The following is an 18,787-nucleotide window of genomic DNA, read 5'->3' on the forward strand; positions in this document are numbered from 1 at the left end:
CCTTGCATGGCTGCAGAAAATTCCTGGATTTTACCCCAAGATGCCCCCTCTGAGTGTGAGAACTCCTCCTCGGCCTGCTCCCATAGCAACTGTTCCCTAGCTACCCAGCCGCACTTGCTATTCTCATCCCTGTGCAGCTGTGTGCGGCCCCCCTGCGCTGCGCACAAGGCTGCTGGTGCTGCCGCCGGCCCCGGAGCCCCGGACCCCAAACCCACCCAGCACCCACCCTGGCCAGGCTGCCCCCTTGCACGCTCCCCCAAGGCGACTGTCATGATCCTAACCCTGCTCACACCGTGCCCCTGCTTCCAGGGGCTGTCCCTTGGGCTAAGGAGGCAGTGCTCTGTGCTGGCACATGGTCCCCCTCTGCACGGTTGTCCACCCCCCTGAAGCAGCAATGCACAGCACCCAAAGGGAAGCAGGACTCTGCCCCTGGCCCCACAGCACACCCCTGACAGCCTGAGGGGCTGTGCCAAGGGCAGACAGGGGAGTGAGGGGACATGCCCTGAAGGGGACCACAGGAGACATGAACACCCCAACAGCCCAAGGCCTTGTACTTGTCATGCCCCTACACTGACCCAAACCACCCAGCAGAAGCCACCAAGGGCCTCCCATGGTCCCTGGGCTTCAGTCCCAGCCCTTCCCTGCAGGACAGGAGTGCCAGCAGAGCCCATGGCAGCCCAGGAACTGGGGTCCTGGCTCCTCTCCTTAGAGTCACCAACCCTGTATGGCCCAGAGCAGGCCCCCCTTATGACAGTGATACAAGGCACAGCAAATCTTATGCTTAACAAAAGGTTAAAAATTTAAATACTGTCCAACTTTAGTGCAAGGCAAGCAAATGATACCACAGGACCAAGTTGGTGGTCAGCCCCCCCGGGGGGCCTGGCTCAGAATGAGCACGAGGCAGCAGCACGCACCCGTGCACGCACGCACACATATGTGTGCACACACAGACACAGACACAGACGACAAATTATTGCTCAGGACACAGCTGGGACAAGTGTGCACAAGACGGGACAGGACAAGCAGGATGAAGAGGTGGGCTGAGCCCCATGCTGCTCTCCAGGGACATGCTGGGCTCCAGCCCCCCACCGTGCCCTTGGGCACAGGAGCTGTGCTGACTCCCCAGGACCCCCAGGGACGCACACTAGGCTGGTAAGGTGGGCAGGCTGGTCCCGGCCCCGCTCACTCTTTGGGGCGCAGCTCACAGGATGACCCCAGGAAGGAACATTCTCTTTACCATGGCTTTGTTCCCTGAGAGCAGAGTCCCTTACGTGCCCCCTCCTCCAACAAGCTGGGCCTGGGGACTGCAGCACCCCCAGCATGCACAGATGGCTGGTCCAGAGCTGGTGGAACTGCGCTAGGGCCATCCTGCACCATGCCAGGGATCACACCGACCTTTGGGACCCAACAGCAGGTACCACCTGAGCAGGTGCCATGGGAGTGGCTGTGTCCCGCTGTGCTGCAGGCAGCCTGCCAGCGGTCTGGAGAGGGGGCCGGGATCAGCTCGTGGGAGCTGGCAGCATGTGCAAGACGAGGCAGGAGGAAGCAGGCTCCGGCAGACAGGGAAGCGAGGATGAGGCAGTGACGCTCTGCTGCCAGGATGCAATGGCAGACGCTTTGGCACAGTGCTTTCCTGCGCCTCGGGGCTGAGCAATGGACTCCGCTGGAGCCAGGGATGCCTCAGCACTGCCAGAAAGGTCCAGGAAAGATGCTTTAGACACCTCAAGGCACAGAAAGCCTCTGCCCAGGACTCCCTGGTACAAAGCTGGGGCTGTCACTCCCCCCATAGGAGGACATTTGTGCCTATGACAGGGTGAGGGCAGTGCAGGCCCCCACCTATAGATTAAAAACCGACATGTGATATGTACAGACTAACATATATAAATATACACCAAACCTGCAGTGCTGCTTCAGCACCGTGGAATGTGTCAGCAGAGCTGCTCCAGTCTGGCCTTGGCCCACGCCGGCGCAATCCCTCCCTCCCACCCTGGGCCAGGGAGGGGAGCGGCAGCTGGTGGGTGGCAGCAGCACAATCCCAAGCAGCAGATTCAGAAGCGTCCAGGTCTATCTCAGGGATGAGGGCTTGCCCACAGTCAGAGGCACCTCAGCCTGAGCTGCGTGCTGCTGCCAGCCCTGGAGCCATCCTCAGAGTCTTCAGACAGATGTGTAAAGCTGTAAACAAATCCACTTTGCAGGACTGCTGCTACCTTGTCCTTCAGGCTGGGCTGTTGTTCTGCTGGGCACCTGGAGAGGCAAGGGGGTCCCAGGGGCTGGAGAACAAGCTGTGCTCTACAGCCGGGTGGGCTCTTCCTCACTGTCGCTGCAGTTTCCACAACAGTCCTGAAGTCAAGGGCAAGGAGAGGGAGGAGGGAGAGAGAGGAGCACAGCAAGCAGAGGGTGAGCACGGTCACACAACCCAGCTTACAGCTGCCCTCTGGCAAGGAAGGGCCAGGCCCCCTCTGGCCTGTGCATGGGAGAGCTACATGGAGGCAAGGGGCTGGAGGGCACCGCCAGTCGGCAGAGAAACAGTCAGGCTGCATCTGGGGTTCAGCTCCTGGCAGACAAGACTGGTGAGCACGCGGCTGACTAGCTCAGAAGCTGGGAGGAAGACGGGCTCCATGGGCTACAGCCACCCAGGGAGACAGCTCGGTGCCAGCACAGACGATGTGCCCCGCTTGGGGCTCTGGCCGCAGAAGCAGCTGAAGCCCTTTTTGCTGGAACGAAAGTCTGAGCATGGGGCAATGCCAAACCCTTCATGGTTTCTCAACCCTTCTATGTGTCCCGGACATCCGAAGAGAGGATTGAAGGGAGCTTCCCACAGCCCCCTGGGAGCAGAGCTCCCAGCAGCGGCTGTGCAGGGGCAGCTCCGGCTCAAGCTGAGGGCAAGGCCTCCCCCATGAAGGCAGCAAGAGCAGGGAAGCGAGATTAGTGGCTCAGGGGACAGTTAGAACAACAAGCAGCTTGTGCTCTGCTGGGGGAAGGGAATAGGCACTGAAGGACAACACTCTTTCCCAGATCTTGCCATGTCCGCGGGCCACCAGGTATTTCCCTGAGCAGAGCAGCCAGGAGAGACTGCTCACCTCTGGAAAGAGAAAACACGTGGCAAGTCACAGCTCAACCCCTGCTACAGGCAGATGCCCATCCTCTGGCAGGTCCTGCCTGCCTCGGGAAGGGCTGGGTATTCCAGCCCAGAGCTGGCTCTGGCTAGGGCAGCCCACTGAACAGTGAAGCACAACTTGGAGCTCAGTGGGGAAAAAGGAGTCAGCACTGGGTGGCTGAGAGTGGGTCCAGAGCCAACCACGCTTGAGTGCCACAGCTGCAAGCAGCTGTTGAGAGCCCTGACTTTGCCAGTCCTGGAAAGAAGGCAAAGACTGTTCAGGGCAGAGGAGACAGGCAGGCAAGCAAGTCCACAGCAGCTGCAAGACATTTCTGTTCCCCTCATCCCTCAAAAGAGCTGCTCTCGCTGCCTGGCTCAAGGTCTGGCAGAAATGGTCTGGGGAGCCCAGACAACCCATTCCAAGAGCAAGGTCTTCTTCAGGGAATGTATTCTTTGTGTAGGAAGGGAGAAGACTTGCTATTTTAGTGCCTTTGATACCTCTCTGCCTGTGTGACTCCAGCACGTTTAGCCAGGATGATCCATCCCAGCCCCCTCGACTACCTCGGCACGGAGAGTGCCAGCCAGGCGAGGGCTGGCTCCCTGCAGCCTTGCACGGGTGTCCCCGAGAGCCCTGGGGTCCCACCACCCAGCGGTAGGGGAGGCTCTGCCTGCTTCCCTCTTGCGCCCACCTCCCTGCCAGACCTGCCTGGCACAGGCAAGAGCAGGCTCATTGCTGCCAGAGGACTCACTGGGGAGGAAACGCTGCGCAAACACTCTTACCTGTCTGCTGAATAAGCGTTGGAGTAACCCTTTTTTGGGCTGTGGAGAAGGCTGCCCTTTCCAGTCCAGGTCTGGGGGCACCGTGCCGTCTGTGCTAAAGACATTCAGCTCCTTAAAACACTCCGTCTCAATCATCTGGAAGAGGGCAAAGATGGCTGCAGCAAGTGCCGCACAAAGCCTGCCACCGAGAGCCCAGCAGAGCGCAAAAGCAGCAGGGACAGCGCAAACCCTGTGGGACACTGCACTTGGCCATGGCAGGCACAAGCAGGAGGAAAGATCTGTCCTCCAAACCTACCTCATTCTGCCAAGGAATGGGCACACTTCCCGTGGCAAACTTCTGGTAGAAGTCATTGTCCGTGGGCTCCAGCTCCACCCCTTTCACTGTGGAGAACTGTTCAATGTCCAGAACATCCTTGCAGTAGATGGCCTGGGGCTAAACAGGACAAAGATTGCTCTAATGCCAGCTCCACAATGACAACACCACCTCCAACAACCCTGGCTCCTGGCCAAGCCCAGGCACCCTCTCCCGGCAGCCCAGAGCTTGCTTGACCCCTGTTCTACCAGGCTTCAGAAACAAGAGGGAAGGGGATGGGCCCCATCTCTTCAGGTGAGCCCCCCCAGGGCTCTTGTTTCCCTTGATGGCACCAGTGACTGAAAAGGTCAGCATACAGATGGGTACTTACATCTGGCTTGAAGGGGGGGTCCAGCATGCCTGCTTCCAGCCTCCTAAAGTTGAGGTGCTTGAAGAGAGGGTGCTCTTTCACTTCCTTGGCCCCAGCTCCTCGGCACCCCAGGCGCTCCAGAGGGTCTTTGCACAGGAGCTGCAACACAAAGGAAATCAGTGCCGCAGGTGGAGGGCGCTTCGGGCAGGAGCAGCCCTGAGGTCAGCTGGGCTCCTGCAGTAGGTCACTAGGGACAGCACAGGCAGCTTGGAGAGTGAGGGATTACGGCACCCGCTCTGGACCCCCCCGCACTGCCTTATCACAGACAAGGGAACCTGGCTGCCACCAGCACCTCTGCAGGTGAGCAGCCTCCATGTTCTGCTGCTGCATGCAGAGGCAGTGGGGGGCAAAGGGACAGGGATGCACACTCGTACCATGGTACAGAGAGAGCGGGCGCAGGGTGAGAACTTCTCCGAGTACTCCTCCTGCACTTCCTTCACCAACCGCTCCACCTCCTCCCGCTTGATCTTCTTCTTGCGCTGCTGGAAGGGGGACTGTCCCTCGATCATCTCGTATACCAGGCAGCCCAGAGCCCACCAGTCTGGGCTGAATGTGTAGCGCTCATTTTTCACCACCTCTGGAGCTACATAGGAGCAGGAGTGAGGGACATGTAATGGGTAGGGAGAGCACACGTGCAGTCAAGAGACCACTTTTTGATTATACCAGGACCACTTACCCATGTAGCCAACTGTCCCCACCCGGCCCTTGATTGTTTGGCCCTCTGGCACATGCACAGCTAGCCCCAGGTCTGAGATACGGATGTGACCTGCACAGAGGAGGGGTCAAGTTAACAGGACAACATCAAGGGGCAATGTTTGAAGCTACCAAGAACACAGAGTAGCCCTGATTCAAGCAGAGGAAGAGAGGACTCAGGCTCAGGGCTCCTCTTGACTCTGCACTCACCGTGGTCATCCAGCAATATGTTTTCTGGCTTCAGGTCCCTAGGAAGGAAGGGACTTGATTAGCAAGAACCCTGCTGTCAAGGCAAAGGACAAAAGCAACAGTGACATCTCAAGAAGAAACAGATAAGCAGCTGAGGGATGCAACACTCCTGCCTTGGTCACACAGATAACCTTCCCCTCACCCTCTAGCCCAGAGTTAGCTCTGCAAGCTCTCCCCTCCTGGGCAGAGAGGCAGGATATGAGAACCTTCAACCCTCCAGAAGGAAGCAGTGTGCCTGTGGCCGATTCCTTCTTTGCAGATGCAGAACTCATTATGGGGCAGGTCATGCAAGAGAAAAGGACTAGAGGCTCCTTCTGCTTGTCCTGCCCCAGGGGCAAGGCACAGGGTAGGACCAGAAGGGACTTTCCAGCCCTGTGTTTAGCCATGCTATCCCTAACACTGCATCACACAACCCGATGAGTACAGTCATACAATCAGCTTGCTCTGCCTCCTGCCCAGCTCTCAGTCTTGAGCGCACTGGGGCAGCCTAGCCTCGTTTGTTCTAGTGTCAATACTGCCACGAGTTAAGCGCCCAAGTGACTGCCCCGAGGTATTCGGAGCATGATCACATCCTGTTCTTGGCGATCATTTACCAGCACGAGGAAGCCAAGCTAAACTCTTCCATTTCTCCTACGATATCAGCTTTCTGTTCCTAATCCCCTCTCACTCAGCTCTGTGCTGCTTTCAAGCCTGTGCTTATTTTCCTGAGCAGACAGACCCACTGGGCTAGTAAGAGCAGCAGGAACCCACTTGCTTCTACAGCCCATACAAGGTCTCCCAGCAGGGACCAGGCAGCACGCACCTGTACACTATCCTCTCCTGGTGCAAGTCCTCAAGGCCACAGCAGATCTCGGCAGCGTAGAAAGCTGCCCGGGGCTCCTCAAAGCCAGCCTCTCCCATGTGGTAGATATGGAACTTGAGGTCCCCTCCATTCATGAGGGTCAGCACTAGGCAGAGAGCATCTTTAGTTTCATATGCATAGGCTAAGCTCACCTGCAATTCAGGGCAGAAAGGCTGTTAGAAGACACAGCTGAAAGAGGGAGATGCCTACACTGACGGGCACTTTGTCACCCAAGCAGCCACTCACAGGCAGCAGGACTGCGCCTTTGCCAGCACAGGAGGCAGAGGGGGAACTGTGCAAACCCAGGGAGGACACCGAAGTGCCCAGCAGTCCCAGCACACCCCAGCTTTCCTTAGACAGGGAGGACACTATTTCCCTGAGCCAGAACTGCTTCCATCTGGGGGGCAAGCAGCACCTGACAGCAACCCTGGGGCAGCATCTGACGAATCCTCCATAAAGGGAGGTTTCAAGCTGTCCACACCTCAGTGCAGCCAGAGAAAGAGTTCCCCATCACACAGCTCAGGGCTAGGCTTCTGCCCACTTGGCTGTCTGGAGAGGCAGTGTGCCTGGAGAGACAGTTATCGCTGCTTTCATGTGCCCCAGAGGTTAAGAAGGTGCCAGTGGGATCAGATTGGTGTTCAGGCCTGACTTTGGGGGCATTTACAGCATCTTGTGGAGACAATAGGAGCTCCTGCCAGACCCCAGCCTCGTGAGAGATCTACAGCCACCAGGACCCTACCCAATGGGCAGGGCCACACCAGGTGAGGAGCACCAGAGGTGCTGGGCTTGCTGATTGGAGGAAGAATCAAGCACCGCAGCAAAGTGAGAGCAACTCCTATGTACTTACTACAAACCTACTGTTCACTTTTTCCAGGATCTGTTTCTCATTCAAGGCCATGGCCTCTCCCTTCCGCTTTTTGATCCGTTTCTTCTCCAGCTTCTTGCAGGCGTACATCTTCCCTGTGGCACGCACTTGGCAGGCACAAACCTGGAGGGGGGACGTGGCTCAGCACCCTCCTGCTGCCGTTTCCAGGGTGGGGTTCTAGGTTCTGCTCTCAGAAAGAGGCACGGGAAGGCAAAGGTGTCCCTGTCCCCATCTCAGTCCGAGGTCAGTGAAAAGCCCATTGTCAAAGCAAGGACACAGGGAGCAGTGACATCTCCAGATGTCACAGATAAGCAACAGAGAGCTGCGATGCCCCTGCTACCTGTAGCAGCACCACGGCTGGTGCCTGGGAAGATAGAAGGCCACTCCAGAAACAGAAAGAAGCTTGACAGTGACAGTTTTCAGGAGTCAGTGTCTCCTGCCAAGATACTGGGAACAAACCTGACTCTCTGCCCAGGTGGCAGTACACAGCACAGGGCATGTGCTACCTACCCTGTGCAACACCCACACCTCCAGTGCCTGGTGAGAGGTGAGCTCCTGCCCCTCAGAGGGGAACGGACAGATCACGCAGTGCCCAGAGCGCAGCAGTGTCCACCACAGTGCTCCCGGTGCCCACCACAGTGCTCCCAGTGCCCACCACAGTGCTCCCAGTGCCCACCCAGCCACCAGCACCTAGAGCAGCTTGTGGTGCCCCGATGGCCAACCCAGACCTGCACCTGGCAACTGGCAACGGTAGCTGCCCGTTACCCTGAATACAGAGGAAATGGTGGTCACTCACCTCCCCAAAACCGCCCTTGCCCAGCACACGGTACTGGCGGAAAGTGTTTTTGGTCACCGGCTGCCTGTGAGGGAAAGGAAACTGGAGTGAGATGGGAGCTGGGAGAGAGCAGGGACTGAAGCCCAAACCACCCCCATGCTCTGGCCTGAGACTGTGGCTCACCCCAAAACCCCTGCTCAAGCAGGCCTTGCTTCCCTGCGAGGCAAGCAAGGCTGGGGCTGCTGATGGTGCCAATAAAGGGCCCTGAAGGAAAACAAGAGCAGACACGGGCCAGGCCCTTGGCTCCTGCCAGTGGCCAGCATGGGAAGGAGCCTGAGGGACCCCTCAGGCTGTCTGTGTGAGGAGGGTGCAGGTCTCCCACAGATGCCGGGAAGCGTTACCGTTCCAGCCATTTCCACTGCAGGAAGCGGTTGAAGTACAAGCTGTCGAGGTAGTCGGCAAAGGGAGCCACACTCAGGTAGTCATGGATAAGCCTAGGAGAGAGCAGAGCCAGCAAGGTTCCTGAGAACTGATGAGAGCTGTGGAAAAAGCCAGGGGTTCAAGGAAAGAGGAGCTGAGCAGCCCTGAGAGCCCGTTTACATTGCCATCCCCTCACCCAGCCTGGTGCAGAATCACCCACATAGCCCTGGCTCAGAAAGCCCCCCTCCAAGCTAGGCCTGATGCAAAAGGAAGGTGCGTTGGAGGTGCCACTGTCATGAACACAGCACCCTAGGACCAGGCTAGCACTGCTAATTGTGGCCTCTCAGCACCAGCCCGGGCTGTGGGACAAACGGGGACAATGGGGCTCTTTGCAATTACCCCCTCTGCTCACAGGGCAAATGTGCACACAAGGCTGTAATCAGCTGCCGAAAGCTGCTAGCAACGTTCAGCACCAGGCGTTGAGTTGTTCGCTTTCAGATGAATACCCAGTACAAAAGGCCACAGGAGATCCTGCTCAAGAGAGCTAACTGCCTCGGAGACCAGTGCCAGGGCTCCCCAGCAGAGTAAAGAGCCTTAGACATCGTGTCTAGACTGGAGACATGCATCAAGGAGAAACGGATGGGCTCTTCCCCTTTCAGAGCTTGCCAAGAGCAGGCAGGGCCCAGCCCGGAGGCTCTGCATTCAGACAGCGACACTCGTTACCACACACAGAGCTAACGCTCCCCAGAAGACTGCAGCAAATCCATTGCCACAGCCCTGCACCCAATTAAGCAATGTGCTCCAGCTACTGTTCGGGGGGGGTGGGGGGGGTGGGGGGTAAGCCCGGTTTGCCTAACAGCTTCCGCTTTGCACCCAGAGCCAGGACCTCAGCCACTGCTTCTGCGATGGGAACAGTGGTGACCTTAGATCCCTGCAGCAACAGCCAGCATAATCTAACCACAGCGGCCACACCTGCAGCCAGCGGGAGAGGACAGGTGGCACTGGGACTGGCAGCTGGCAGCACGCTTTACAGGTGTCTACGAGTGCCTGGCACAAGACTAGGAACAGCATGGCCAGATGCTGAGGCTCACTGAAACAGGGTCTTTCCAAACAGCAACTCAGATCCAGAGGAGACTGAGACAAGCAACAGAGGTTTCTGCAGCAGCTTGTGGCTCCCACAGCGCACGGGAGCTCCTTGCACTTGCTTTCCTGTAGCTGTGCTGCAAACTGCTAGCCCGAAATTCCCCAGGCGCCAGCCTTAGCACCAGCCCTCGCTCTCCTGGAGGATGGGAACACGACGGACGAGATGAGTTAGCTGCAGCGTCAACCCTGTGCCATGATGCGACCTGCCCTCCAACTTACTTAGTGGATTCCTTGAAAAGCTCCTTGGAAGGTTCCTGCTCCAGCCTCTCACAACAGGCATCCACCAGCTGCGACGGAACTTCAGGCACATGGTCCTCACTCTGGGGACAAAAGGATGGAGTCAGACAATAGGGAGCAGAGCCCAAGGGTCCTGCCAGGAAGGAGAAGCCCAGGAACAGCACACAGGTGCCTGTCTACTTTAGGGCCAGTGGGAAAAGCAGCACGCTTGCTTGTGAGGTGGCGGGGTGGCTCTGTACTCTGCCCTCGCTGTCCTGCCCAGCACATTTGCTGTGGCAGGACATGGGTAATGACAACTGCCAGCCTTCCAACTGCTCTACTGTTGCAGGCAGCAAACACAACCCTCTTACTCACGTTTGGCTTCAAGTACTTTTCAATCAGGTGCTGCCCGCATTCCTTCCGCTTCTCATCTGGAGCCACTTCATACCCTGCCTGCACAGAGCAAACAGTGTGAGGAGCAGGTCCAGCCAGGAACCAAGCCTTGCTACCAGCCAACAGCTGCAGAGCAGCAACACCCTCTGCCCAAGGTTTCCCATGCTTTCCTGGAAAACCAGATCTCCAGCAAACAGCTCCCTAAGCAAAGGCCCAGCCCTGTCTTGGGGAAACGGCAACACACAGGTTTTTCCTTCAGGAAACCTCCGTACCCAGAAGTACCTGGCAACTGCCAGAGCACCCAGGGCCAATTGGTCCATGCCCAGGGGTGCCAAGAACATCCCTGCCTCCCCCAGTGAAGCCTGATGGGCTTTGCTCTTTGCTCTTACCACGGCATCCAGGAACTTGACGCAGCGCGACAGCTCAGGTCGTGTCTCGCAGAACTGCCGAAAGAGCATGTGCCCAATGGGCTGCTTCTCGCACAGGCTGTGGTAGTCCCGCTCTGCAAATGCGGAGAAGATCATTCACTGCCAAGCCCCAAAGGAGCAGCCACAGCCCACTGCCCTGGCCACAGGCAGCGGTGGAGGGGCCTGCCACTCATCAGCTGGCTGCGCACAGGTCCCACCAGCCTGAGACTCCCAGGAGAGTGCAACGTACCCAACAGGGACGAGAGGCATGACTGAGCTTTTATGTTCCCCTACGGAAGATCTTCTTCCTGAAAGAGGTTTGACCTGCTGTTCTGTACAGCCTGCCTTCTAGTAAGGGACTCCAGCAAATCTCCTGTTTGCCTAGAGGTTCTTTTCCCAATCCTCTTCTCAAGGAGATCGACTGACTACTCCAGACACACAACTTTCCTTGGAACATGAGGAACACACTGGGCTTATTTCGAGGCAGATCTTCTATGCCAAGAGTTGCTCTGATGACTCCTACAAACCACTCATATTCCCAAAGGCCCGGCTGGAAGCAGAATCATCAAAACGGAAGGCACTATTTCCACAGATGCCCTGTTAACGCGGCACACGCTCCACGGGACAGCCACTGACTTGTACATCAACTCCTACTGCCAACAAAGTACAACTGCACAACAAAGATGAAGTTCAGTGCTGGAAAACGTGTCGTGACACCCACAGGAAGGGTGGCTGCAGGCAGAGGACTAACATGAGCTGAGGGAAAGCTCTGTCGAGGGCACACAAGTCAAGGAAGCAGACAGGGGTTTGGATGGCCAAGATGGGAGCTGCAAGATGGGAGCTTGGCTTCCCTGCTGATTCCTCCTACGCCTCTCTGAAGTCTGGCAGTCCAGGCACAAACCCCTTCGACTATCCAGAGCACTTCCAGTTCTCTGCTTTTCTTCCTCCCCTTCCACTCAGAAGACACTGTCTGATCATGGGCCAGCACAAATTTGTGTCACAGCCATTGCCACTGAGGGCTGCGGGCTGCCTGGGGTGCAGACGTGCAGCTTCCCACTGGTGCACAGGGGATCTTGCAGCACTCCCCAGCGCTGGGTACTGCCAGCCTTCCCCTCCCCGCACAGCAGTTTCTCCCGAGGAAGCTGCAGCTTCCTGAGGGTGCACGAGAGCGCAGGGATGGCGGGGCTGTGGTGGGGGAGGAGGCCACCTCGCCCGCTCCGCTGCACGGGCGGTTTCCTTGTGGCTGCAGGGGAAGGAGTTCCCTTCAGCTGGGGTGGACGAGTTCGCTGCCTGCGAGATCAGAAGCTTTTGGCTGCCCTCACCGCTGCCCAGGCTCACACAAGGTTACCCCCTGTGGTCAGGGCATACAAAGCTTAATTCTGCAGTGGGCAACCAGCCCACTGTGCCCATGGTCCTGCCAAGCTTCTGGAATAGGAAATAAAATGCTTTCTGAGCAGCCTGCGAGGGGAAAACGAAGCCACTCCAGCCAAAAAGTGGAACAGGGTCATCACTCCCACAGGGAAACTAAGCCAGGCAGCTGTCACCTGGGCCAGAAGCACTTCTCGCATGCCTCCCCAGGGAGAAGTGGGGACACAGGTGGTGACAGCCAGTGGCTGGGAGGGACTTGCCTCCCAAAGCTTCACAAGGTCACTGTCCCGGACAGTGGGACAGCAGAGACAGACAGAGCACCAGCACTCACCACTGGCAAATGGGCAGCACAACAAAGATGAAGTTCAGTGCTGGAAAATGTGTCGTGACACCCACAGGAAGGGTGGCTGCAGGCAGAGGACTAACATGAGCTGAGGGAAAGCTCTGTCGAGGGCACACAAGTCAAGGAAGCAGACAGGGGTTTGGATGGCCAAGATGGGAGCTGCAAGAGCAGCCCAGGCCAGAGCTCTGTTCAGTGCTCAAAACTTGCTCCAGAGAAGCGGTCTGCAGCAAAACCAAGGTGAGAGTCTCCATTTGACTACACTCAGCTGCAAAGCTGGCCCCAGGAGGTTGCACATGGTGTGCACAGCAGCAGGGAGGTGGTGCACGGTGTGCACTGGGCTGTTGTGAGCTTGGAGGTTACAGTGTGGATGACGGAGGTTGAGTTAATCCAAGTGCTATAGTCCCATGTGCCCTCAAAGGGAGCCACCCTTCTCCTTGGTGCTGCCAGGACCTGGAAAACCTGGAACTGGGGACTGGAATTGCTCCCAAACCCACTCAGCCCAGTGACACCTACTCTGAAACAAGGCCAGTGCTGTGCCACTCTCCAGCTGGCAGTTGAATCTGGAGTGACAACTTAAACAAGCTCTCCCCTTCCCAGCAAGCAGAGCGCTCCCACTCTCTGTGCCCCAAAACAATTGCACATGACCTCAGGACCAAGCCTACTGGACAAACAACGTTAGAACCATGAGGAGTACAAAGTGCAGTATTAAAATTACAGGCCAAGCCCTACCCAACTCTACAATTCTCATCCATACCACACAGCAAGAACCCAGTTTTGCCTGAGGAAAGGTGCTGCATTAGCGTTAGAAGCTGAGGTCTGCAGAGAGGGCTAAATCCCAACCAGGGAGTCCAGAGGATGTTAGCAGGACCTTTTTTATTTATGCAAAGGGACCCCAGAGCAACACTCCAGAACTCTGCAACACTGAGCATGTCTATTTGCACATAGAAGGTGGTGTACCTCTACTGAAGGTGTGTGGATACATCAACAGGTACTATCCAGCAAGCGCCGTGCAGTTGTGACTTACCTACCCATTGTTTCTTCCTTACATCCTGAGCTCCAAGTGATCCTGGCTGGGATTTGGCCAATACATGCCCTGTTACATGTCCCTGACCCTCACGGGATTCAGCTTTGGGTGCACAACACACACACACACACTCACCCACCAGCACCACCCTGGAGCGGAGCCTGGGTGCTGCTCAGTCCCGCCAGCCGCTGCATCTCACCAAGGGTTTGTCGAAGGTCCTCGCAGAGGCTGATGTGGGGGAACTGCAGCATCTGGCGCCATTTCTTACTCTTGCCTTTCCGGTTTCCACCACCACCTGCAGGGCACACAAAATTGATACCATGAGTTATGAAGCAAGGACATCCAATTGCAGCCTAGCCTTGCCAGGAGCTGAGAGAGGAGACACCCTCTGTCCATTTACACAAGCAAGCCCAGGCAAGGAAAACAAGACCGAAGTGGTACCACCGTCTCCTGGCTGCTAGAACAAAAGTGTTAGAGCATCTGACTGCCAGAGGAAGCAGACGGACCAACCACTCTGGCTGCTGAACAAAGGTCCCGACCAAGAACACAAAGACCTTTCACCTGGACATCTCAGTGACTCGTATTTATATGGTAGGAGGATCACAGCAGGAACAGGAGTGCCCAAAGCCACAGGCTACTCTATGCCTGCACAAGAGTTCTTGGCTCCCAGGCCAGTCCTCAGGACCTCTGCATAACTAATGCACCTCTGGAGGCCAAGCCTTGCCCGGTGTGTAGCTCTTCCTGCTGTAGTAATGATGTTCCTGCCACCTACTCATTCCAGACTGATTGCTTTACTCCAGGGAGGGGCTCTCAGAGGGAGGACATGAAGCTGGGAGACAGGAATTCCTGCTCTAATCCCAGCTCCACAGACAACTCACTGCATTGCCTGGGGCTCATCACTTCAGTTTCCCACCTGTGAAGTGGGGACACTCCCACCTTTCTCCAGAGATAAGCCGGCCTCAGAAAAGTGAGATTCAAGAATCAGATATTATTCCAACTTCAGTTGCTCGAGTAAATGCCCAGTGCTGTAGGACGGGGTGGGAAAACTTCTAGATAGACCAAAAAATTTACATCATAGCAAGTATTAAGTACTGAAATACTGATGGCTGGGATCAGCCAGCCTTTAGGGACTGCCTTTCCCCTGCCTGGTGCCAACACACACAATCTCCCACCTCCCTTGGAAAATACATTAACCACCCTGCCGAGCTGGGCCAAAGGCACGACCTTCTGAAATCAGGAGAGGCTGAAAACGCATTTATCAGCTCTTGAGAAACACTTTCATAACACTTTCCTCCATTGCGGACACAATTCAGCCCCAAATTCTAGACACAGTCGCTGAGCATCCAGCTCCCCACACTGCAGGAGGGCCTGGTTGGACAGGCGGGTGGGACAGGGCCATCACAGCCACCTTCCACAGGGGCAGCCCCGGGTCTGAGCCCCTGGCGTGCTGCAGGTCGCTGTGCTACATCTGCCCCGCACCAGCAGCTGGGCTGCACGATTGTACAAACTCAGGAAGGAAGTGACTCAAGGGTAAGCAGGGGTGGAAGAAACCAGCAGCACACACACCACCTTGTCAGCCACAGCTTGCGGCAATGAAATGGATGGGGACAACTAAGTGAGGGCACGGGAGGACAAGCCATCCTCACCCAAAGAGTGCTCAAGGAAAGGCAGAGCAATGCCCCACAGCACCTGCAGGATGAGGACTGGCAGCTTGCGTTTCCTCGAGTTGATTGCTTTGAAAGGAAGCTCCAGCACCCTTCATGCACGGTTCTCCCCCCGCACTCCCAGTGCTGCATCAAACAGCCCTGCAGGGAACTGGCCTCCTGCACATGAACCTCTCAGCACCCCCATTTTGGGGATGGGGCATAGGGTGGGCCACCTTCACCCAGAGCTCACCAGAGGGGAGCTTCCAGGCTTGCTGATAGCCCAGAGCCGGTCTGTTGTACCTCTGCCAGAGGCCAGCAGGCAAGTGGGACAATGGGGGAAGGATCCTTGTCCTTCCCAGGGCCAAACCCTCCCAGAAGAGTTTGAAGGAAACTGAGAGCATGGCCACCGTATGCAGTGACTAAAGATAACGGTCAGCAAACCTCCCCCACATCCAGGGCGATCTCAGCCCTGCACTCTCACACCAGACCAGAAGGCTCCCAAAAAGGCTGGTCTGGGGCAAAGCACCCCGTGCTGCCAGACCTGGGCAGCAAAGCGGCTCTGTCCTGTCACACAGGCTGCCCAAGCAGCTACCACAGCCACCCAGCCATGGGTGGGAGAGCCACGGACAGGCAGCACTGCCACCCACAGCTCTCGCAGGCCAGGAACCGTTTGACACAAGCGTGCCAGTGGATCGTGTCCGCCTGCAGCCAAACTGCCCAACGCCTGCGGAGGGAGAGGCACCGGAGGAGCACGGCAACTACTGCAGCAGCCATCCGATGCCTTGCTCTGCATTGCGACCAAGCTCCGCTCTGCCGAAGGCCCACCAGGAGCCAATCTCCTTGGTCAACTCACTCCGGATGAAGCAGGGTCTCATGTCTAGAGGTCACAAATGCCACTGTTCGGTTTTGTCTGGATTTGGCAAATCCAGACCTTGCCACTATGAACCATCATGTCATGGTCCACCATGGTCACTGTGCCTGAAGTACCTACAGTAAGCCTGATTTTCAAGCTAAAATGTTTCTGCCCATGTAAATTTAATTTCGCTGCTCTTCCCTCCCACAAATCTAATCTCCAAAGCCCTCTAACTGGATTTCAGTGAGCCCCTCAGGCTCCAGAATGACTTGGCCTGGCCAGCAGCACACCACGGGCCAGGAGGGACTGTACTTCTCCGCCACTTTACATGATCTAATGAATTCCCCGATTCCTGGCTGGAACTTCCTTCTCTACAAAGGACCAGGCTCCTGCGTGGCAGACTTCCCAGCTCTCTCCTTAAGCCATCCTGAGGCTTCTCTGCACAGCTGCCCTGTCCTTCCAAGGCCAGGCTGGATGAGGCTCAGAGCACCCTGCCCTGGTGGAAGGTGTCCCTGCCCGTGGCAAGGGGTTGGAGCTGGATGATCTTTAAGGTCCCTCCCAACCCAAACTGCTCTGTGCTTCCATGGCAGCCCCGCTGCCGGCCGGCTGCATCCCACCCGGAGACCCTGGAATCCAGCTGTGACCCCTGAAGCAGCGGGAGGGTTGTGGCCCACTGCACGGCTGGTGGCAGCGGGGCAGGGTCGGTGTGGGGGTGACAGAGGGTCGGTGTGGGGGTGACAGAGGGCCGGGGGCTCACCACCACAGTTTTGGGATCAGGCCTGGGTGGGAAGCAGCGTTTTACAAGCCTGAAAGCAGCTTTTTTCTCCCAGGACACCGGACGGGCCTCTCCCCTCGGCCGAGGGGCGAGAGCCGCCCCCCGAAGGGTGAAGGGCGCCAGCGCCGGGGGAGCAGGCGGGGGCTACCGGGCGTTGGCAGCCGGTGGGGCGGCGGGCGGGCTCTCCCCCGCCGGGGGCGGCACACGGCGGGTGCGGAGCTGCCCCGGCCGCCCGCAGCAGCGCCCAGCGCCGGGGCTGCATGCAGAGCCCAGCGCTTCGGGCGGCATGTGCCCACCCCGCGCCGTTACCCCGCGCCCAGGGCGCCGCGGGCGGCCGACGCCGAGACCCGCCAGGAGAGAGAGCCCGAGGCCGAGTCCCGGGGCCAGGCACGGCCGGAGCCTGCAGCCTGCAGCCCGGGGAGGCGGGCACCGCTCCCAGAGGCGTCTCGGCGGGCTCCCGGCTCAGGCCACCGGCCGGCCGGCACGTCCCGGGCCCTGGGCTCACTCCGCGGCCGGCCGGCCCGCCCCGGGCCCGCCCGCCCCACCGCCGCCCCGGGCCTGCCGCCTCCCCGCGGCCCCCCGCCCAGCTCCGGCCACCGGCGGCCGCCCAGCGCTGCCGCTCACCTTCGCGGGCCTTGAGGAGGACGGTGTTGGCGACAATGTTCTCCAGCTCCATGGGCCCCGGCGGCGCGGCCGCCTCCCGCCCGGCTCCGCGCCGCTCCCCGCCGCTCAGCTCGCGCCCCGCCGCCGCCGCCGCCGCCACCGCCCCCCGCCGCCGCCGCGCCTCGCCCACCCGCGCCCAGCCCGCCAATGCCTGCCCACGCTCCTCCCGCGCCGCCCTCCTATTGGCTCAGCCCCCTAGGAAGCCTCGCCCCCTCCGCCGCGCCGCTGCCCTCCCGTTGGCCCCGAGGCGGGCGGGGGTGTGGGAGGGCGGGGCGGGCAGCGAGAAGCGCGCGTCATTCGGCGGTCATTGGCGAAGCCCTGCCGGGAAGAGGGAGTAGGTGCTGATTGGAGGACGAGATGTCACTCTCAGAGAGAGCACACACCTCACCGGGACCAGATTGGGCGAGCGTCTACGGTGCCTAAGGCAGGAAGAGTCCCGCCTCCTTTAGCATGTGATTGGGTAAAAAGCTGCCACTCCGCTGCACAGTGGGTCGTGATAGGGACGTTCCACAGGGGGCGGGCCGAGCCGCTCTTTATAACAGAGCGCTTGCGCCGGGATGCTTTAGAGTGCGGGGGCGGGTAGCGGCGGAGGGGGGACGGGGGGGATGGGTAGTGGTTGGGCGAGGGCGGGCGGCGTCTCGGCGCTGTCGTGCTCTCGTTAGCAGCGTTTATATATTTCGGGGGGTATTTCCCCCTCGTTGTAGCCTGGCCCTGTGTTCGTGATGGCCTCAGTAAAATCTTCCAAGCACTGGCGTGTCCGGTGTTGGTCAATCCCTGTGTTGCAGGGTGGGTGATGCAAGCTCTGGTGCTGTGCCCAGGCTCCCTGGTCACTGCTGCCATGGAGGTTTGAGGCTTCCTCATCCCCTGGTGCCCTTGGCAGGGGCGTGCAGCGCCACCAGCCTTGTCCTTCTCTGGGGCTGAGCCTGGTGGCTGCTCATGTGCTGTTTGGGTATTTGAGCTCTTGAGTGAGTGCTGATGGTCCCGCAGGCTTCTTCCCTCTGATAATTTGCTCCTTTTTTTACCGATACTCTTAATTAGCCATGCCCTTACCCTCTCTGAAGACAGGCTGTGGTGTAGGAACCTCTCCCTGCCTGCTCTGCAGCAAGTCAGTCGTTGATTTCTCTGCAGAGCTCTCAAGCATCCCTTGATTTATCAGCCCTGCCAATGACCTGCCTGGCTTAATGCTTCTGTGTGTGAAATCAGTCATTAACCCTCTTACCTGTCAGCAAGTCGTGCCTGCCCTGCTTTCTGCTCCTTGTGGCTTTTGGACGTGGGTGTAGCCTCTGCCTACTGATGGCTTCCATCTCTCGTCCCAGCCCACGGGTGATGCCTCCCTCGTGTGTGGTGGCTACTGGCAGTGAGCTGCCCTGGGTGTGAGGCTGGTGGTGGCCAGGGCATGGAGGAGCATGTGGTGATGGGCAGGTCCCTCCACCAGCCTCTGTCAGTGAGGACCATCCTGAGCCCCCAAGCACTCCTTGGCTGAGCTGTACTAGTGAGCAGGAGGGGAGGGCCTC

The 18,787-nt window shown here is 58.3% G+C and overlaps 1 protein-coding gene across 2 annotated transcripts; it reads right to left on the minus strand.

Moving 5' to 3' along the window:
• Positions 1–773: 773 nt before the first annotated feature.
• On the minus strand, positions 774–17,359 carry GRK6 (G protein-coupled receptor kinase 6). 2 transcript variants are annotated; one of them, XM_037398380.1, is made up of 16 exons: positions 17,235–17,359; positions 13,536–13,631; positions 10,584–10,696; positions 10,177–10,254; positions 9,805–9,905; positions 8,424–8,516; positions 8,044–8,107; positions 7,230–7,370; positions 6,344–6,534; positions 5,503–5,540; positions 5,276–5,365; positions 4,974–5,182; positions 4,561–4,698; positions 4,173–4,310; positions 3,878–4,012; positions 774–2,340 (listed from the first exon to the last, which is right to left on the minus strand). In XM_037398380.1, exons 1-16 carry the CDS (start codon positions 17,284–17,286, stop codon positions 2,290–2,292), a joined length of 1,728 nt encoding a protein of 575 aa, XP_037254277.1. In that variant the 5' UTR covers positions 17,287–17,359; the 3' UTR covers positions 774–2,289. The 2 variants fall into 2 exon arrangements, with proteins under 2 accessions (XP_037254277.1, XP_037254279.1); XM_037398382.1 differs by having other exon boundaries at positions 774–3,082.
• Positions 17,360–18,787: the final 1,428 nt, after the last annotated feature.

Source organism: Falco rusticolus, chromosome 8 (assembly GCF_015220075.1).
Source record: "Falco rusticolus isolate bFalRus1 chromosome 8, bFalRus1.pri, whole genome shotgun sequence".
NCBI classification, from domain to species: Eukaryota; Metazoa; Chordata; class Aves; order Falconiformes; family Falconidae; genus Falco; species Falco rusticolus.

Coding starts and splice junctions, on each gene's coding strand:
- GRK6 (XM_037398380.1), bottom strand. CDS start 17,286: ATGGAGCTGGAGAACATTGTCGCCAACACCGTCCTCCTCAAGGCCCGC. Junction 8,108..8,423: donor CAGTGGAAATGGCTGGAACG/GTAACGCTTCCC, acceptor TTTCCCTCACAG/GCAGCCGGTGACCAAAAACA. Junction 4,013..4,172: donor CCATTCCTTGGCAGAATGAG/GTAGGTTTGGAG, acceptor GCCCTCTTCCAG/ATGATTGAGACGGAGTGTTT.